The sequence below is a fragment of the Bubalus bubalis genome, chromosome 18 (genome assembly GCF_019923935.1).
Source record: "Bubalus bubalis isolate 160015118507 breed Murrah chromosome 18, NDDB_SH_1, whole genome shotgun sequence".
NCBI classification, from domain to species: Eukaryota; Metazoa; Chordata; class Mammalia; order Artiodactyla; family Bovidae; genus Bubalus; species Bubalus bubalis.
In genome coordinates, this window is record NC_059174.1 from 21,435,322 (window position 1) to 21,448,956 (window position 13,635).

At 41.5% G+C, this 13,635-nt stretch overlaps 1 protein-coding gene across 2 annotated transcripts in view; it reads left to right on the forward strand.

Annotated features, from left to right (window-relative positions):
* Positions 1-2,085: 2,085 nt before the first annotated feature.
* The window catches only part of RBL2 (RB transcriptional corepressor like 2), a 46,780-nt gene continuing 35,230 nt past the window's right edge, over positions 2,086-13,635 (forward strand). Inside the window, exons 1-3 of one of the 2 annotated variants that reach the window (XM_006076486.4) lie at positions 2,086-2,448; positions 6,641-6,771; positions 9,631-9,831. In XM_006076486.4, the coding sequence (XP_006076548.2) occupies positions 2,209-2,448; positions 6,641-6,771; positions 9,631-9,831 (572 nt within the window). In that variant the 5' untranslated portion in view covers positions 2,086-2,208. Of the gene's footprint in view, positions 2,449-6,640; positions 6,772-9,630; positions 9,832-13,635 lie in introns of those variants that run through there. The other variant, XM_025268670.3, reaches the window with a different exon arrangement.

Below are 13,635 nucleotides of genomic sequence, written 5' to 3' on the forward strand. Positions count from 1 at the left end.
CTAAGTTGCTTCAGTTTTGTCTGACTCTGCGACCCCACAGACAGCAGCCCACCAGGCTCCCCCATCCCTGGGATTCTCTGGGCAAGAACACTGGAGTGGGTTGCCATTTCCTTCTCTAATGCATGAAAGTGAAAAGTGAAAGTGAAGTCGCTCAGTCGTGTCCGACTCCTAGTGACCCCATGGACTGCAGCCTACCAGGCTCCTCCGTCCATGGGATTTTCCAGGCAAGAGTACTGGAGTGGGGTGCCATTGCCTTCTCTAGACTCAGCTCTAAGTATACGTGTATCTCCTCCCTCTTGAGCATCCTTCCCACCCCCTTCTTGGGAATTTTTTTAAAAAATATTTTTTGATCCACAGTTGGCTGAATCCGCCAATGCACAGCCTATGTTTACCGAGGGCTGACTGTATCATCTACAAATCAAGAGTGTCTTTCTCAGAGACCTGAAAGCCATTCCTTTGAAATGTAATCCTCAGGAAGGACAGTCTCTGTTCCCAGTGTTTGTGAGAGGATACAATTCTGCCTTCAACAAATTGACAGCTAGCAGGCCCAGCTGCCCTAATTATATTTATACTCATTAACCCTCTTAACAGTTTTGCTTGAGCTCTTCTCTCTTCCCCCACCTCTACTCTTTCATTCTGCTTTTAAATCCCTAGTCCTCTCCACACAAACCAGGCCTGAGCCTGGCTCTTTCCCCTATTGTCAGGAGTGATGGAATAAAATGTTTTCATCCCTTTCACTGATGTCTGGCTTTATCTATCTTTGATAATAGGCTACCCTAAGTGACCTGGGCTTCCTTGCAATAAGGTGGCTATGTTCAAAGGGTCAAATGAAGAGAGAGAAAAGTGACCTCATAGCAAAACAGCAGTGCCTTCAGCTCCTGGAGCAGGAAAACGTTTTATACGATTAGTTCAGTCGCTCAGTCATGTCTGACTCTTTGTGACCCCATGGACTGCAGCAAGCCAGGCTCCCCTGTCCACCACCAACTCCTGGAGCTTGCTCAAACTCATGTCCAGCGAGTCGGTGATGCCATCCAACCATCTCATCCTCTGTTGTCCCCTTCTTCTCCTGCCTTCAATCTTTCCCAGTATCAGGGTCTTTTCCAGTGAGTCAGCCCTTCTCATCAGATGCCAAAGTATGGGAGCTTCATCTTCAACATCAGTCCTTCCAATGAAAATTCAGGGTTGATTTTCTTTAGTATTGACTGGTTTGACCTCCTTGCAGTCCAACAGACACTCAAGAGTCTTCTCCAACACCACAGTTCAAAAGCATCAATTCTTCGGCGCTCAGCCTTCTTTATGGTCCAACTCTCAAATCCATACATGACTATTGGAAATAGCTTTGACTAGATGGACTTTTGTTGCAAAATAATACTCCTACTTATTAATACTATAGCCCTTTATAAACCAAAGAGGACTAGAAATAAAGTGATTCATATAGATTTGAAAAGAGAAAGCAAAGAAAAATGAAGTTTAAGCCAACTGGGCAACTAAGAACAGAACAAATATGTCACTTAGGGGTAAATGTAAATTCACCCTATGGGGGAAGAATGAATCAAATAATTATTTGCAAGTCGCACATAAAATTAAAACATATAAAAGGAGAATTCCCTGGCGGTCCACCGGTTAGGACTCTGCTTCCATTGAAAAGGGCGCTGGTTGAATCCCTGATGGGGGAAATAAGGTACCACAAACCACTGCAGCTCGGACAAAAAAGAAATATAGGAAAGAACTAGAATTCGTAAGAGTGATGCCAAAATTTGAATTTAGGCAGACAGGCCCTTACTATTACCTTGGTTTTTCAGATTAGGACACGCAGATGATAAGTATTATTTCTGAGGACACTTTGAACAGTAAACCTTCACGTGTCAACGTTTCTTAGATACTTTCTCTTCAGTACAACCCTGCTGAATGGGTCTCTCGATGAAGAGGTGCTTGAAATGTAGAGAAGTCGGTTTTATTTTAGGCCAAGGGAGAGGACGCGAGATGACTTTTTTAAAAAATATGATTTTTGATCCCCGTGGGTCTCCGGCCTGGACTACATTTCCCGGCAGGCCGTGCTCGGAACTACGGGTGCCGGCTTGAGGTCCAGCGCCGTTGGCGGCGGCGCAGTCGCCGAGAGGGCGGCCGACCGGCGGGCGCTTCGCGGTTTGAATGGCTGCGGGCCCGGGCCCTCGGCTCACCTGAGGACCCGCCGCACAGGTGTACGCTATGCCGTCGGGAGGCGACCAATCGCCGCCGCCCCCGCCTCCCCCTCCGGCGGCGGCGGCCTCAGATGAGGAGGAGGAGGACGATGGCGAGGCGGAGGACGCCGCGCAGCCGTCCCGGTCGCCGGCCCCTCAGACTCAGCAGCGGTTTGACGAGCTGTGCAGCCGTCTGAACATGGACGAGGCGGCGCGGGCCGAGGCCTGGGAGAGCTACCGGAGCATGAGCGAGAGCTACACGCTGGAGGTGCGCCCGGGGGAGGAGACCAGCGGCTTTCGGGGCCTAGCGGTCCCGCCCCGCCGCGGGGGATGGGGGCCCTTCTCTCTCCGGCTCGGGCGCCCCGCGGGGGAACCCCCCAAGTCAGCCCCGGCTCTCCCTTCCCCAGCCTGGAGCGGGAAGGAAGTCCTTTCTGCCCACTTTCGTCTTGGAAACCTGGCTTTTGAAAAGCCCTTAGCGGTCCTAAAAGTGAACTCTGTCTCGGTGCTCTTCCCTCTCCGATTCCGAAGGGGGAACAGCCTTTGCCCTGAATTAGCACCTCGAGGCTGAGGTCGTGCTGGGGTCTGATTACAAAAATACAGCCATCTGGTTGGCAGACTGAACAGGTGCAGTTGTCAGGACCATACTCAAAAGGGATGGGGGTGGGGGGCTTCCCTGCGCTAGCGCTGAAATTAACGCGATTTTAGCGTCTGCGTTTCCAGGCTTCTCCTTAAGTTCTTTGCAAGCTGTACCTAATTGCCTTTGTCCAGGCATTGCCATTTCAGTAAATGCTTTACGTTTCGGGCTGTGTTTGTGTATTTGTAAACAAAGACGAATCTTCCCGTGAGCGGATGAAACGGGCTTTCTGCCTACCTGGATATAGGCTCATATCTGTCTCTAGGAAGTCAGGACTGCGGCGATCTTGAGGACCTATTGGTCACCCCAGACACTGCACAGGATTCTTAAGAGTCGCTGTCATCTAGACATGTTTTGTCCCTTTCTTCGGACGGGGCTTGCAATTAGAAAAATGGCCATTCTAGCCAGTGAGGCTCAACTCTGTAGGCACCTCCCCTTTACGGGCCAATGGGAAGTGACACGGAAGTCTGTATTGTTTATCCGCTGTCTGACTGCCCGTGGGAGTGATATTTAAACTGCGGGCCATATGATTTTCTGAAGTTGTTTAATAGTTTGTGGAAAGAGTAGGGCAAATAGGTTCAGAATGGGAACGCTAACCGAGGTGTTATTTAACTGTAATACGGTGTTTTGCCTGTGTGGCACTCATTAAGTTTATTCTTATTATTTTTTATTCTTGCATTAATAGAATTTTAATTTAGTTACATCTGGGGGAGGCGGGGAGCTAGTAATGTACTGGCTTTAGAACCTGACAGGTCTTGGTGACTTCGGGCAATTTACTTAACCACTCCAAACTCAGTTTTGTGATATGTCAACTTGAGATATTTGTACCTACTTTACACAGCTGTTCTGAAGGTTAAGTAAGGTAATGTGGAATTTCTGGAGCATAAAGCATTCATGGATAGTGCTTTAGAATTTACAAAGCTCTTTCACATGCTTAGGTGATATGACTGAATAGGCCGTGTTATTGTTTATTTCCTAGTGGTTCCTGTGACAAAAGAGAAGGACTATTTTTGGTGATGGGCATAAGTGCCTCCAAATAAGCTCTTATTTTACCCTCAGGGTAACCTTGTAAATTAAATAGAAAAAGCATAATTTTACACTTTTTATGCTTAACTCACAGTGGTTAAGTCATATGAAGCCCAGGGTTATATAAACAAATGACAAATAATAGATGGTTCAGTTCCGTTCAGTCACTCAGTCATGTCTGACTCTTTTCGACCCCATGAATTGCAGCACAACAGGCCTCCCTGTCCATCACCAACTCCCAGAGTTCACTCAGACTCACGTCCATCGAGTCAGTGATGCCATCCAGCCATCTCATCCTCTGTCGTCCCCTTCTCCTCCTGCCCCCAATCCCTCCCAACATCACAGTCTTTTCCAATGAGTTAACTCTTCGCATGAGGTGGCCAAAGTACTGGAGTTTCAGCTTTAGCATCATTCCTTCCAAAGAAATCCCAGGGCTGATCTCCTTTAGGATGGACTGGTTAGATCTCCAGTCCAAGGGACTCTCAAGAGTCTTCTCCAACACCACAGTTCAAAAGCATCAATTCTTCGGCACTCAGCTTTCTACACAGTCCAACTCTCACATCCATACATGACCACCGGAAAAACCATAGCCTTGACTAGACAGACCTTTGTTGGCAAAGTAATGTCTCTGCTTTTGAATATGCTATCTAGGTTGGTCATAACTTTTCTTCCAAGGAGTAAGCGTTTTTTAATTTCTTTTTTTTTTTTCTCTTTAAAATGTCAAGCTTTATTAAAGTATAATTTACATATAAAGTACAATTGGGTTAGGTTTTTTTTGACAAATGCAGTGGAGACATCACCACAGTGTAGATAAAACATTTTTTTCATTCCAAAACCTTCAGGCCCCTCTGTTGTTAGTCTCCTTCCCCAACACACCCGGGAGGTAATTTATCTACTGGATATAGTGAGTTCTGCTGCTGCTGCTAAGTCGCTTCAGTCGTGTCCGACTCTGTGCGACCCCATAGACGGCAGCCCACCAGGCTCCCCCGTCCCTGGGATTCTCCAGGCAAGAACACTGGAGTGGGTTAGCGTTTTTTAATTTCATGGCTGCAATCACCATCTGCCGTGATTTGGGAGCCAAAAAAATAAAGTCTGACACTGTTTCCACCATTTCCCCATCTATTTCCCATGAAGTGATGGGACCAGATGCCATGATCTTCGTTTTCTGAATGTTGAGCTTTAAGCCAACTTTTTCACTCTCCTCTTTCACTTTTATCAAGAGGCTTTTTACTTCCTCTTCACTTTCTGCCATAAGGGTGGTGTCATCTGCATATCTGAGGTTGTTGATATTTCTCCCAGCAATCTTGATTCCGGCTTGTGCTTCTTCCAGTCCAGCGTTTCTCATGAGGTACTCTGCATATAAGTTAAATAAGCAGGGTGACAACATACAGCTTTGACGTACTCCTTTTCCTATTTGGAACCAGTCTGTAGTTCCATGTCCAGTTCTAACTGTTGCTTCCTGACCTGCATATAGGTTTCTCAAGAGGCAGCTGAGGTGGTCTGGTATTCCCATCTCTTTCAGAATTTTCCACAGTTTATTGTGATCCACACAGTCAAAGGCTTTGGCATAGTCAATAAAGCAGAAATAGATGTTTTTCTGGAACTCTCTTCCTTTTTCGATGATCCAGTGGATGTTGGCAATTTGGTCTCTGGTTCCTCTGCCTTTTCTAAAACCAGCTTGAACATCTGGAAGTTCACGGTTCAGGTATTGCTGAAGCCTGGCTTGGAGAATTTTGAGCATTACTTTACTAGCATGTGAGATGAGTGCAATTGTGTGGTAGTTTGAGCATTCTTTGGCCTTGCCTTTCTTTGGGATTGGAATGAAAACTGACCTTTTCCAGTCCTGTGGCCACTGCTGAGTTTTCCAAATTTGCTGGCATATTGAGTGCAGCACTTTAACAGCATCATCTTTCAGGATTTGAAATAGCTCAACTGGAATTCCATCACCTCCACTAGCTTTGTTCGTAGTGATGCTTTCTAAGGCCCACTTGACTTTGGACTCCAGGATGTCTGGCTCTAGGTGAGTGATCACACCATCGTGATTATCTGGGTCATGAAGCTCTTTTTTGTACAGTTCTTCTGGGTATTCTTGCCACCTCTTCTTAATATCTAATGCTTCTGTTAGGTCCATACCATTTCTGTCCTTTATTGAGCCCATCTTTGCATGGTTAGTTATTTTTTAAAATATGTGTATGATTGCTCAATTTTTAAAAAAAGACTTTGATCTCAGATTCTTAGATCAGTTTACCCAATAAGTAAATCAGTATTTATTTATTTTCCAAATACTTGTTGATCACCTGTTCTTTGCCAGACACTCGTATCCAGGTGCTGGGCGTAGAGCAGTGCACAAAAACATCAAAATCCCTGCCCTTGTGGAACCAGTAGTCGGGCATGCTGTCAGATCATGTGGGGTGTCAGTCTCATGGAAGTGTACAGTGGAAAATAAAACTCATTTGATATTTAATATAGAATACTGGTTATAGACTTTTATCTTTTGATTTCTTGTATTTTCTGTCCTTGTTGGGACTTCTAAGGTATATGTTCTGAGAGAGAGAGAGAGAACCACGTGGAATCCCTATTGCCTTTCATCATCTTGAAAGTTGCATCACTTTCATCTGTGCTGTTGGTGGAGCCAGATCAAGGTGAAAGAACAAACTTATACTTCTCCTTGGAAGAATGTGTTATAAAAGCATTTGGGACAGGAACATCATTGAAAATGCAGTTTCCCACAAGCATTTTTCAGCTGAAATATGTATAGTTCATTAGCTCAAACTCAATTTCTCTTTTTTTTTTTTTACAGGGAAATGATCTTCATTGGTTAGCATGTGCCTTATATGTGGCTTGCAGAAAATCTGTGCCAACTGTAAGCAAAGGGACAGTTGAAGGAAACTATGTATCTTTAACTCGAATCCTGAGATGTTCAGAGCAGAGGTAACTATGTTCGAGTTGTTAAAGTGCGGCTAGTGACAGTAGGAATCCTCTGTTTCACTTTCTGAGCCTTTGTGCCTGTGGAATGCTAAATTTAGAAATTAGGTCATGGTTTTCCTTTGCCACATCTAAGTTAGTACCCATTATATTTTATTTCTTTGGAGAAAAATATTTAAATTTTAATGTATTTAACACTTAAATGAGGAGTTTACTATTAAAGGTTATGACTTATTGTAATTATTGGGAGAATTCTAAGTAAAGATACTCTAAGTTGAAAAGATAAATATTTTATGGTATTAAACCAGCAACTATATGCACAGGACTGGTGTCTTCTATAAGTAATGTGTAAATACTCAGTTTCCTGTTTGGGGGATAAGTAACACTATTACAATATCAGAGAGAAGGCCAAAGAATATTTTGAGAAGGAAGAAATTGCTTTTTCTTTCTGTTGTGTAATTGAATTGATTATGTTTCATTATTTGGGCACTTTGGGTTAATTTTCTCATGGCTTATTAAAGGCTGGTGGGAAAAGGATGTTTGGCATTTTGGAGGAAATACCACTGTCAAAACTTAATGGACCTAGTGGTTTAAAAAAAAATCACTTACTTTAAAATAATTAACAAGAAATGTAATCTTTTAGCTGTAGTCTGTTTATTAATCTTGAATTTCATCCTGAGTTATATTTAGGCCTAAGAACAAGAGGCAATTGATAAAGAATTGAACACCTCGGCTATAAACCTTAAAAAAGGTGCTAAGTATAATCATTGCAAAGAAGCAAAGTGGAGACAGAGTAATCTAGTTAAATGACAGATAAGGAACTTTAGAAGCAAAGGTCAAATTATGGAATAATCATTATAGACTTTACTAGACTAAACTTATCTAATACTTTAACACAAGTAATTTCTCAGACTTCAGTTGTATTTCCATTTCAAAAACTCAGTTTTTAACTTCTTACGTATGGGTTCAGGTTATTTACTTTTCTGCCATAATGGACTAAATGAATTAAAAGCAAAGAGCAGTTTGGGAGAAGATATTTACAAGGTAACAATGGTCAATATCAAGAATTAAATAAAGAACCACTACTACTACTAACTGCTACTACTGCTAAGTCGCTTCAGTCGTGTCCGACTCTGTGCGACCCCATAGACGGCAGCCCACCAGGCTCCCCCGTCCCTGGGATTCTCCAGGCAACAACACTGGAGTGGGTTGCCATTTCCTTCTCCAATGCATGAAAGTGAAAAGTGGAAGTGAAGTCGCTCAGTCGTGTCCGACTCTTCGCGACTCCATGGACTGCAGCCCACAAGGCTCCTCCGCCCATGGGATTTTCCAGGCGAGAGTACTGGAGTGGGGTGCCATTGCCTTCTCCACTAACACTAGTTAATAATTGACAAATAGCTACTAAAAAATGGGAAAAGTATATGATTTCACAAAAGCCTAAACTCAAGTAGCTAATAGATGTAACAAATATATTCAATCTCACTAGTAATCAAAGAAGCTCAAAGTAAAAATTAGATATTATTATTTCATTCTCATCAGATTGGGGAAATTTGGAGTCTCATAATACCATTATTTGGGCTTCCCACGTGGCGCTAGGGGTAAAGTACCTGCCTGCCAATGCAGGAGAGGTAAGAGACGTGGGTTCGATCCCTGGGTCGGGAAGATCCCTGGGGAAGGGCATGGCAACCCACTCCAGTATTCTTGCCTGGAGAATCTCATGGACAGAGGAGCCTGATGAGCTATAGTCCACAGGGTCGCACAGAGTCAAACACAGTTGACTGGAGCAACTTAGCATGCACGCACAGTACCATTATGCAGGGAAACAGGAACTCTGTTGCTAATGTACAGTAGAGAGAGTTTAAATTGGCACAGTCACTCTAGTGGGAAATTTGGCAGCAGCCAGTAAAGTTGAAGATGCATATTCTCTGACTCAGCAATTCTATTTCTTGGGGATAATTTTTAAAGAAATTCCAATATACATGTATAAAAATGTGTTCCTTATAGCATTTTTTGTTACAGAGAAAAATTAGAAGCCTCAGTTTCCATTGGTTGGGGAGTAAATGCAAAAAATAGTAGTTCATATGGAGGAATATTTTTAGCAATTAAAATGAATGAATTCGATCTATCCATATCAACATTAATCTGATAAACAATATTGAATGGGGAATTCTCTGATGGTTCAATGATTAAGACTTCACACTCTCACTGCAGGGGGTGTGAGTTTGATAGGGAACTAGGATCCCACATGTTGCAGGATAAGGCCAAAAAACAAACAAAAAGCCACTATTGAATGGAAAAGTAAGTTATAGAATGCTACTTACAGTATACTATTTATATAAAATTTTAAAATCAGACATACAAAAGATACTGTTGCTGGGTACGTATATAACCACATAGTACGTATAAAATCTTGGATGAGAAGGACTCAGACTGTAGAATGATGGTTATCTTTGGGGAAGAAGAGTGAGAAATAGGATTGGGGAAGAGTACAAATGAGAACTTTGGCTGTTTCTATAGAATCTGAAGTAAACATGTCAAAATTTATGTGCTGCGTTAATATCTGTTGAATCCGTTGGTACATGAATGTTGGTTTTGTTTGTTCTCTGGTTACTTACTTATTTTATAGCGTGGATGTGTATTTCATAATTTAAAAAACCTTTAATCTCAGAAAAAGAGATTAGGAAAGTTTTGGATTAGGAAAGATTTGGAAGATGAGAGAAATAAACCGACCTGTGAGACTAAGCTAGTCAGTCATGAGTTGTGATTTTATGTCACTGAAAGTAATAGTGAGGTAATGTTGATTTACTTTTATTTACCTATATTTGTATTAATTATGAAAATCTCACTTTTTATTTTTACTATCAGCTTAATTGAATTTTTTAACAAGATGAAGAAATGGGAAGACATGGCCAATCTCCCTCCACATTTCAGAGAACGTACTGAGAGATTAGAAAGAAACTTTACTGTTTCTGCTGTAATTTTTAAGAAATATGAACCCATCTTTCAGGACATTTTTAAATATCCTCAAGAAGAGCAGCCGCGTCAACAGAGAGGAAGAAAACAGCGGTATGTGTTTCTATTTGTTGAGCGGGAATACACACTCTTCTGTCTGTGCTCCAGTTTTGATCCCTTGGTCTGCGTCCCTCAGTTTATTTTGCTAGTCCTAAGAAATCATTGTGATTTCATAAGTAATCTTTTTTTTTCTCATCATAATTTCTTGCTTTTCATTTTATTTTAGCTCTGAAGAGTTTAGCTTCTTTCATGTTGCAAAATGCGTGGAATCTTTGTTCATATAAACTTTTCCTTCTAGCAGCCAGCAATGCAACAACGGGACTGTCGGTGCTCTCACCAATAAGCCACCTTGGGTATAGAATTTGATTACTTAATTTTCTTATGTTGACTATTGACTTTTTCTGTGATTTTCTACATATTATAATGCATATAAACTCTTTATTTGACTTTTATGTCAAACTGAGTAAATTCCCCTGAAAAGGCTTCTCCTTGTATTTGGATGTTTACAACCAGTGAAAAGTAGAGAAATTTGGTTGGGGGAGAGTAGTCTAATTGAAACTGTCATGAAATTGTGCTCTGACTATGTCTGTAAAGTCTGAAAACGTACTCTGGCTCAATGTCTTCCATCTTTCCTGGCAGATAAGGGCAGCTATGGGATACAGATTCTCTACTTTTCTCAGCAAAGTTGTTTCATAAAGTAGAAGAGGAAATAGAACTAGAAAGATGCTGACAAGAAAAGTAGGGGAAAGGAAGTTATTATAATTGAATGAATAAAGTTTGCTTCTCTTTCAATATATAAAAATGTTCCCAAATTGTGATGGCTGTTTATAGTAAGTAAGCATCTTTAAGAAATAAAACAATGTACATTTTTATATAGTTGACCCCACTGCTATGGAAGCAGCCAGTCTGCTTTGCTTGCAGTTTTGGGGAATTGTCTGTTTATAATGAAGTATTCTAAAGTTTGGATACAAGCTTCTTTCTGAGTCTGAATGAGCTGATAGGATCATTTATAGAAAAATATAGAGTATCTTCTTTCCTTAAAGTGTTGCAGAAAATGATTTCAGATTGCATTTGCTTTGATATATATTATTACATATAATATATATATTATCAGTTCCGTTCAGTCGTGTCCAACTCTTTGCGACCCCAGCACGCCAGGCCTCCCTGTCCATCACCAACTCCCGGAGTTCACCCAAACTTACGTCCATTGAGTCGGTGATGCCATCCAACTGTCTCATCCTCTGTCATCCCCTTCTCCTCCTGCCTTCAATCTTTCCCAGCATCAGGGTCTTTTCAAATGAGTCAGCTCTTCACATCAGGTGGCCAAAATACTGGAGTTTCAGCTTCAACATCAGTCCTTCCAATGAACACCCAGGACTGATCTCCTTTAGGATGGACTGGTGGGATCTCCTTGCAATCCAAGGGACTCTCAAGAGTCTTTTCCAACACCACAGTTCAAAAGCATCAATTCTTCAGTGCTCAGCTTTCTTTATAGTCCAACTCTCACATCCATACATGACTACTGGAAAAACCATAGCCTTGACTAGACGGACCTTTGTTGACAATGTAGTTCTATAATATATATTATAGAATTTTCTTAATTATATATGTATATATATTATATTGCTGGAGAAGGAAATGGCAATCCACTCCAGTATTCTTGCCGGAAAATTCCATGGACAGAGAAGCCTGGCAGGCTACAGTCCTTGGGGTTGCAAAGAGTGGGCCACAACTGAGTGACTGAGCACATACATATTATATTAGGTGTATATATTACTTAATTCTAATTAAGAAAATTCTAAGATAAGTTTACTAAAAGGTCTACATTTATATCACCCTAAAAGGCAATGGCACCCCACTCCAGTACTCTTGCCTGGAAAATCCCATGGACAGAGGAGCCTGGTAGGCTGCAGTCCATGGGGTTGCTGAGAGTCAGACACGACTGAGCAACTTCACTTTCACTTTTCACTTTCATGCACTGGAGAAGGAAATGGCAACCCACTCCAGTGTTCTTGCCTGGAGAATCCCAGGGATGGGGGAGCCTGGTGGGCTGCCAGACGTCTATGGGGTTGCACAGAGTCGGACACGACTGAAGCGACTTAGCAGCAGCAGCAATCATAGTAATAATAATTCATACCATTTAGTGAGCACTTATTGTGGTGCAGGGACTCTGCTAAGACTTAAATTAAGCATGTATTACTTGCTTTAATCACTACTTCAGCTTCATGAGGTTGATACTGTTGTTACAGGTGGGGGGAACCAAGCCTTTCAAAGGCTAAGTGATTTGGCCAAGGTCACACAGTAAGTGTGGAGCTCTTACTGAAATTTAAAGAGTCTGCCTGAGAGCCCATCTTCTTCTTATAAACTGTTCTTTGAAAATTTGTCATTGACTATTGAGAGTTTACTATATGAACTACTTTGTTAGGTATTATGTAGGACACAAATATTAAAAGCAAAAACAGGCCAAACCCAAACCCACAGTTACTGTCTTTTGAGAGCTTACAGTAAGTATTATAAGGGAGAGGCACATATAAATACAAAAGATAATAGAAATGTAGGACTTCTGAGGCAAAAATAATTCACTCTGTATAAGCCCGTTAGGTAATGTACCATGGTAGAAGTAGAAACATGTCTGAAAGGATGGGTAGGATTTTGGTAACCATCATTGGGTACCCATTTTGGTGAATTTGGAGAGACAGATGTTCTTCTATGCAGAGGATGAAGAATGAAAATACCACAGCAGCAAAGAGGAAATTTGGCTTAAGTTGGTTGTTTGTTCCAGAGTTTTCAAGTTACAGAGCCAGTTTTGGGAGTATCTTAATTTTATTTTCTTCCTTCCAGTTTTATTGAGATAGAATTGACATACAGCACTATATAAATTTAAGGAGTGCAGTGTAATGATGTGACTTATGAAATGATGACCACAATACGTTTAGTGAACATTCAGAATCTCACATAGCAATACAAAATTAAATAGAAAAAAAATGCCTTCTGATAAAACCCCTTAAGATTTATTCTCATAACAACTTGCATATATTAACCTACAGCAGTGTTAATTATATTTATTATGTTGTACATTACATCCCTATCTTGTAACTGAAAGTTAGAATGGCTTGAGGGTTAAGCCTAAAAGTTTGACTTTTATCTTGGTAGGCATCAAAACTACGCAGTTTGTCATGTGTCTGTGATGGGAAGCCTGCTCTTTAAAGCAAGGCCATGATGTTTAACCCTTGCCATCAACTGGTGAATGAAGCCCTACAGTGTGCTACCCAAGGAGAAGTATCTTTTAGTGGATGAGGAGACTAGACACATGGAGAGCAAGGGTACCTAGTTAATGACAGTGTGGAAACTAAACTCCAGTCTTCAGCTTCTTCTCCTCAAAACACCTTGTAAGAATAAGGGTATTAGGATATGGAGCCAACACATGTCTGATCTAAACATTGGCAGAGGTTTTGGTAGAAAAGCCAGTTTAAAACAGGTCTAAAACTCCCTTTAGCAGATGACTAACAAATACAACAGGTACTCTTTTATTTTTTTCTCCCTCTTCTTCCCTACAACAGTACCTACAACAGGTACTCTTAATGATCGAAATATAAGGAATTATAGGAAGCCCAGAATTTCCACTGAAAAGTCCTCTCGTAGGCCTTCCCTGGTGGTCCAGGGGTTAAGACTCTGTGCTTCCACTGCAGGGGGCACAGGTTTGATCCCTGTTTGGGGTAAGATCCTGCATGTCATGCAGCATTCTCCCCCAAAAAAGTCTTTTCGTGACTAATATAATCTGGAATGTATTTAGAGAGTGATGGTTTACAGTTCATCAGCTGTGATAGAAAAAAATTGGAGGACTGTCTGACTGCATGA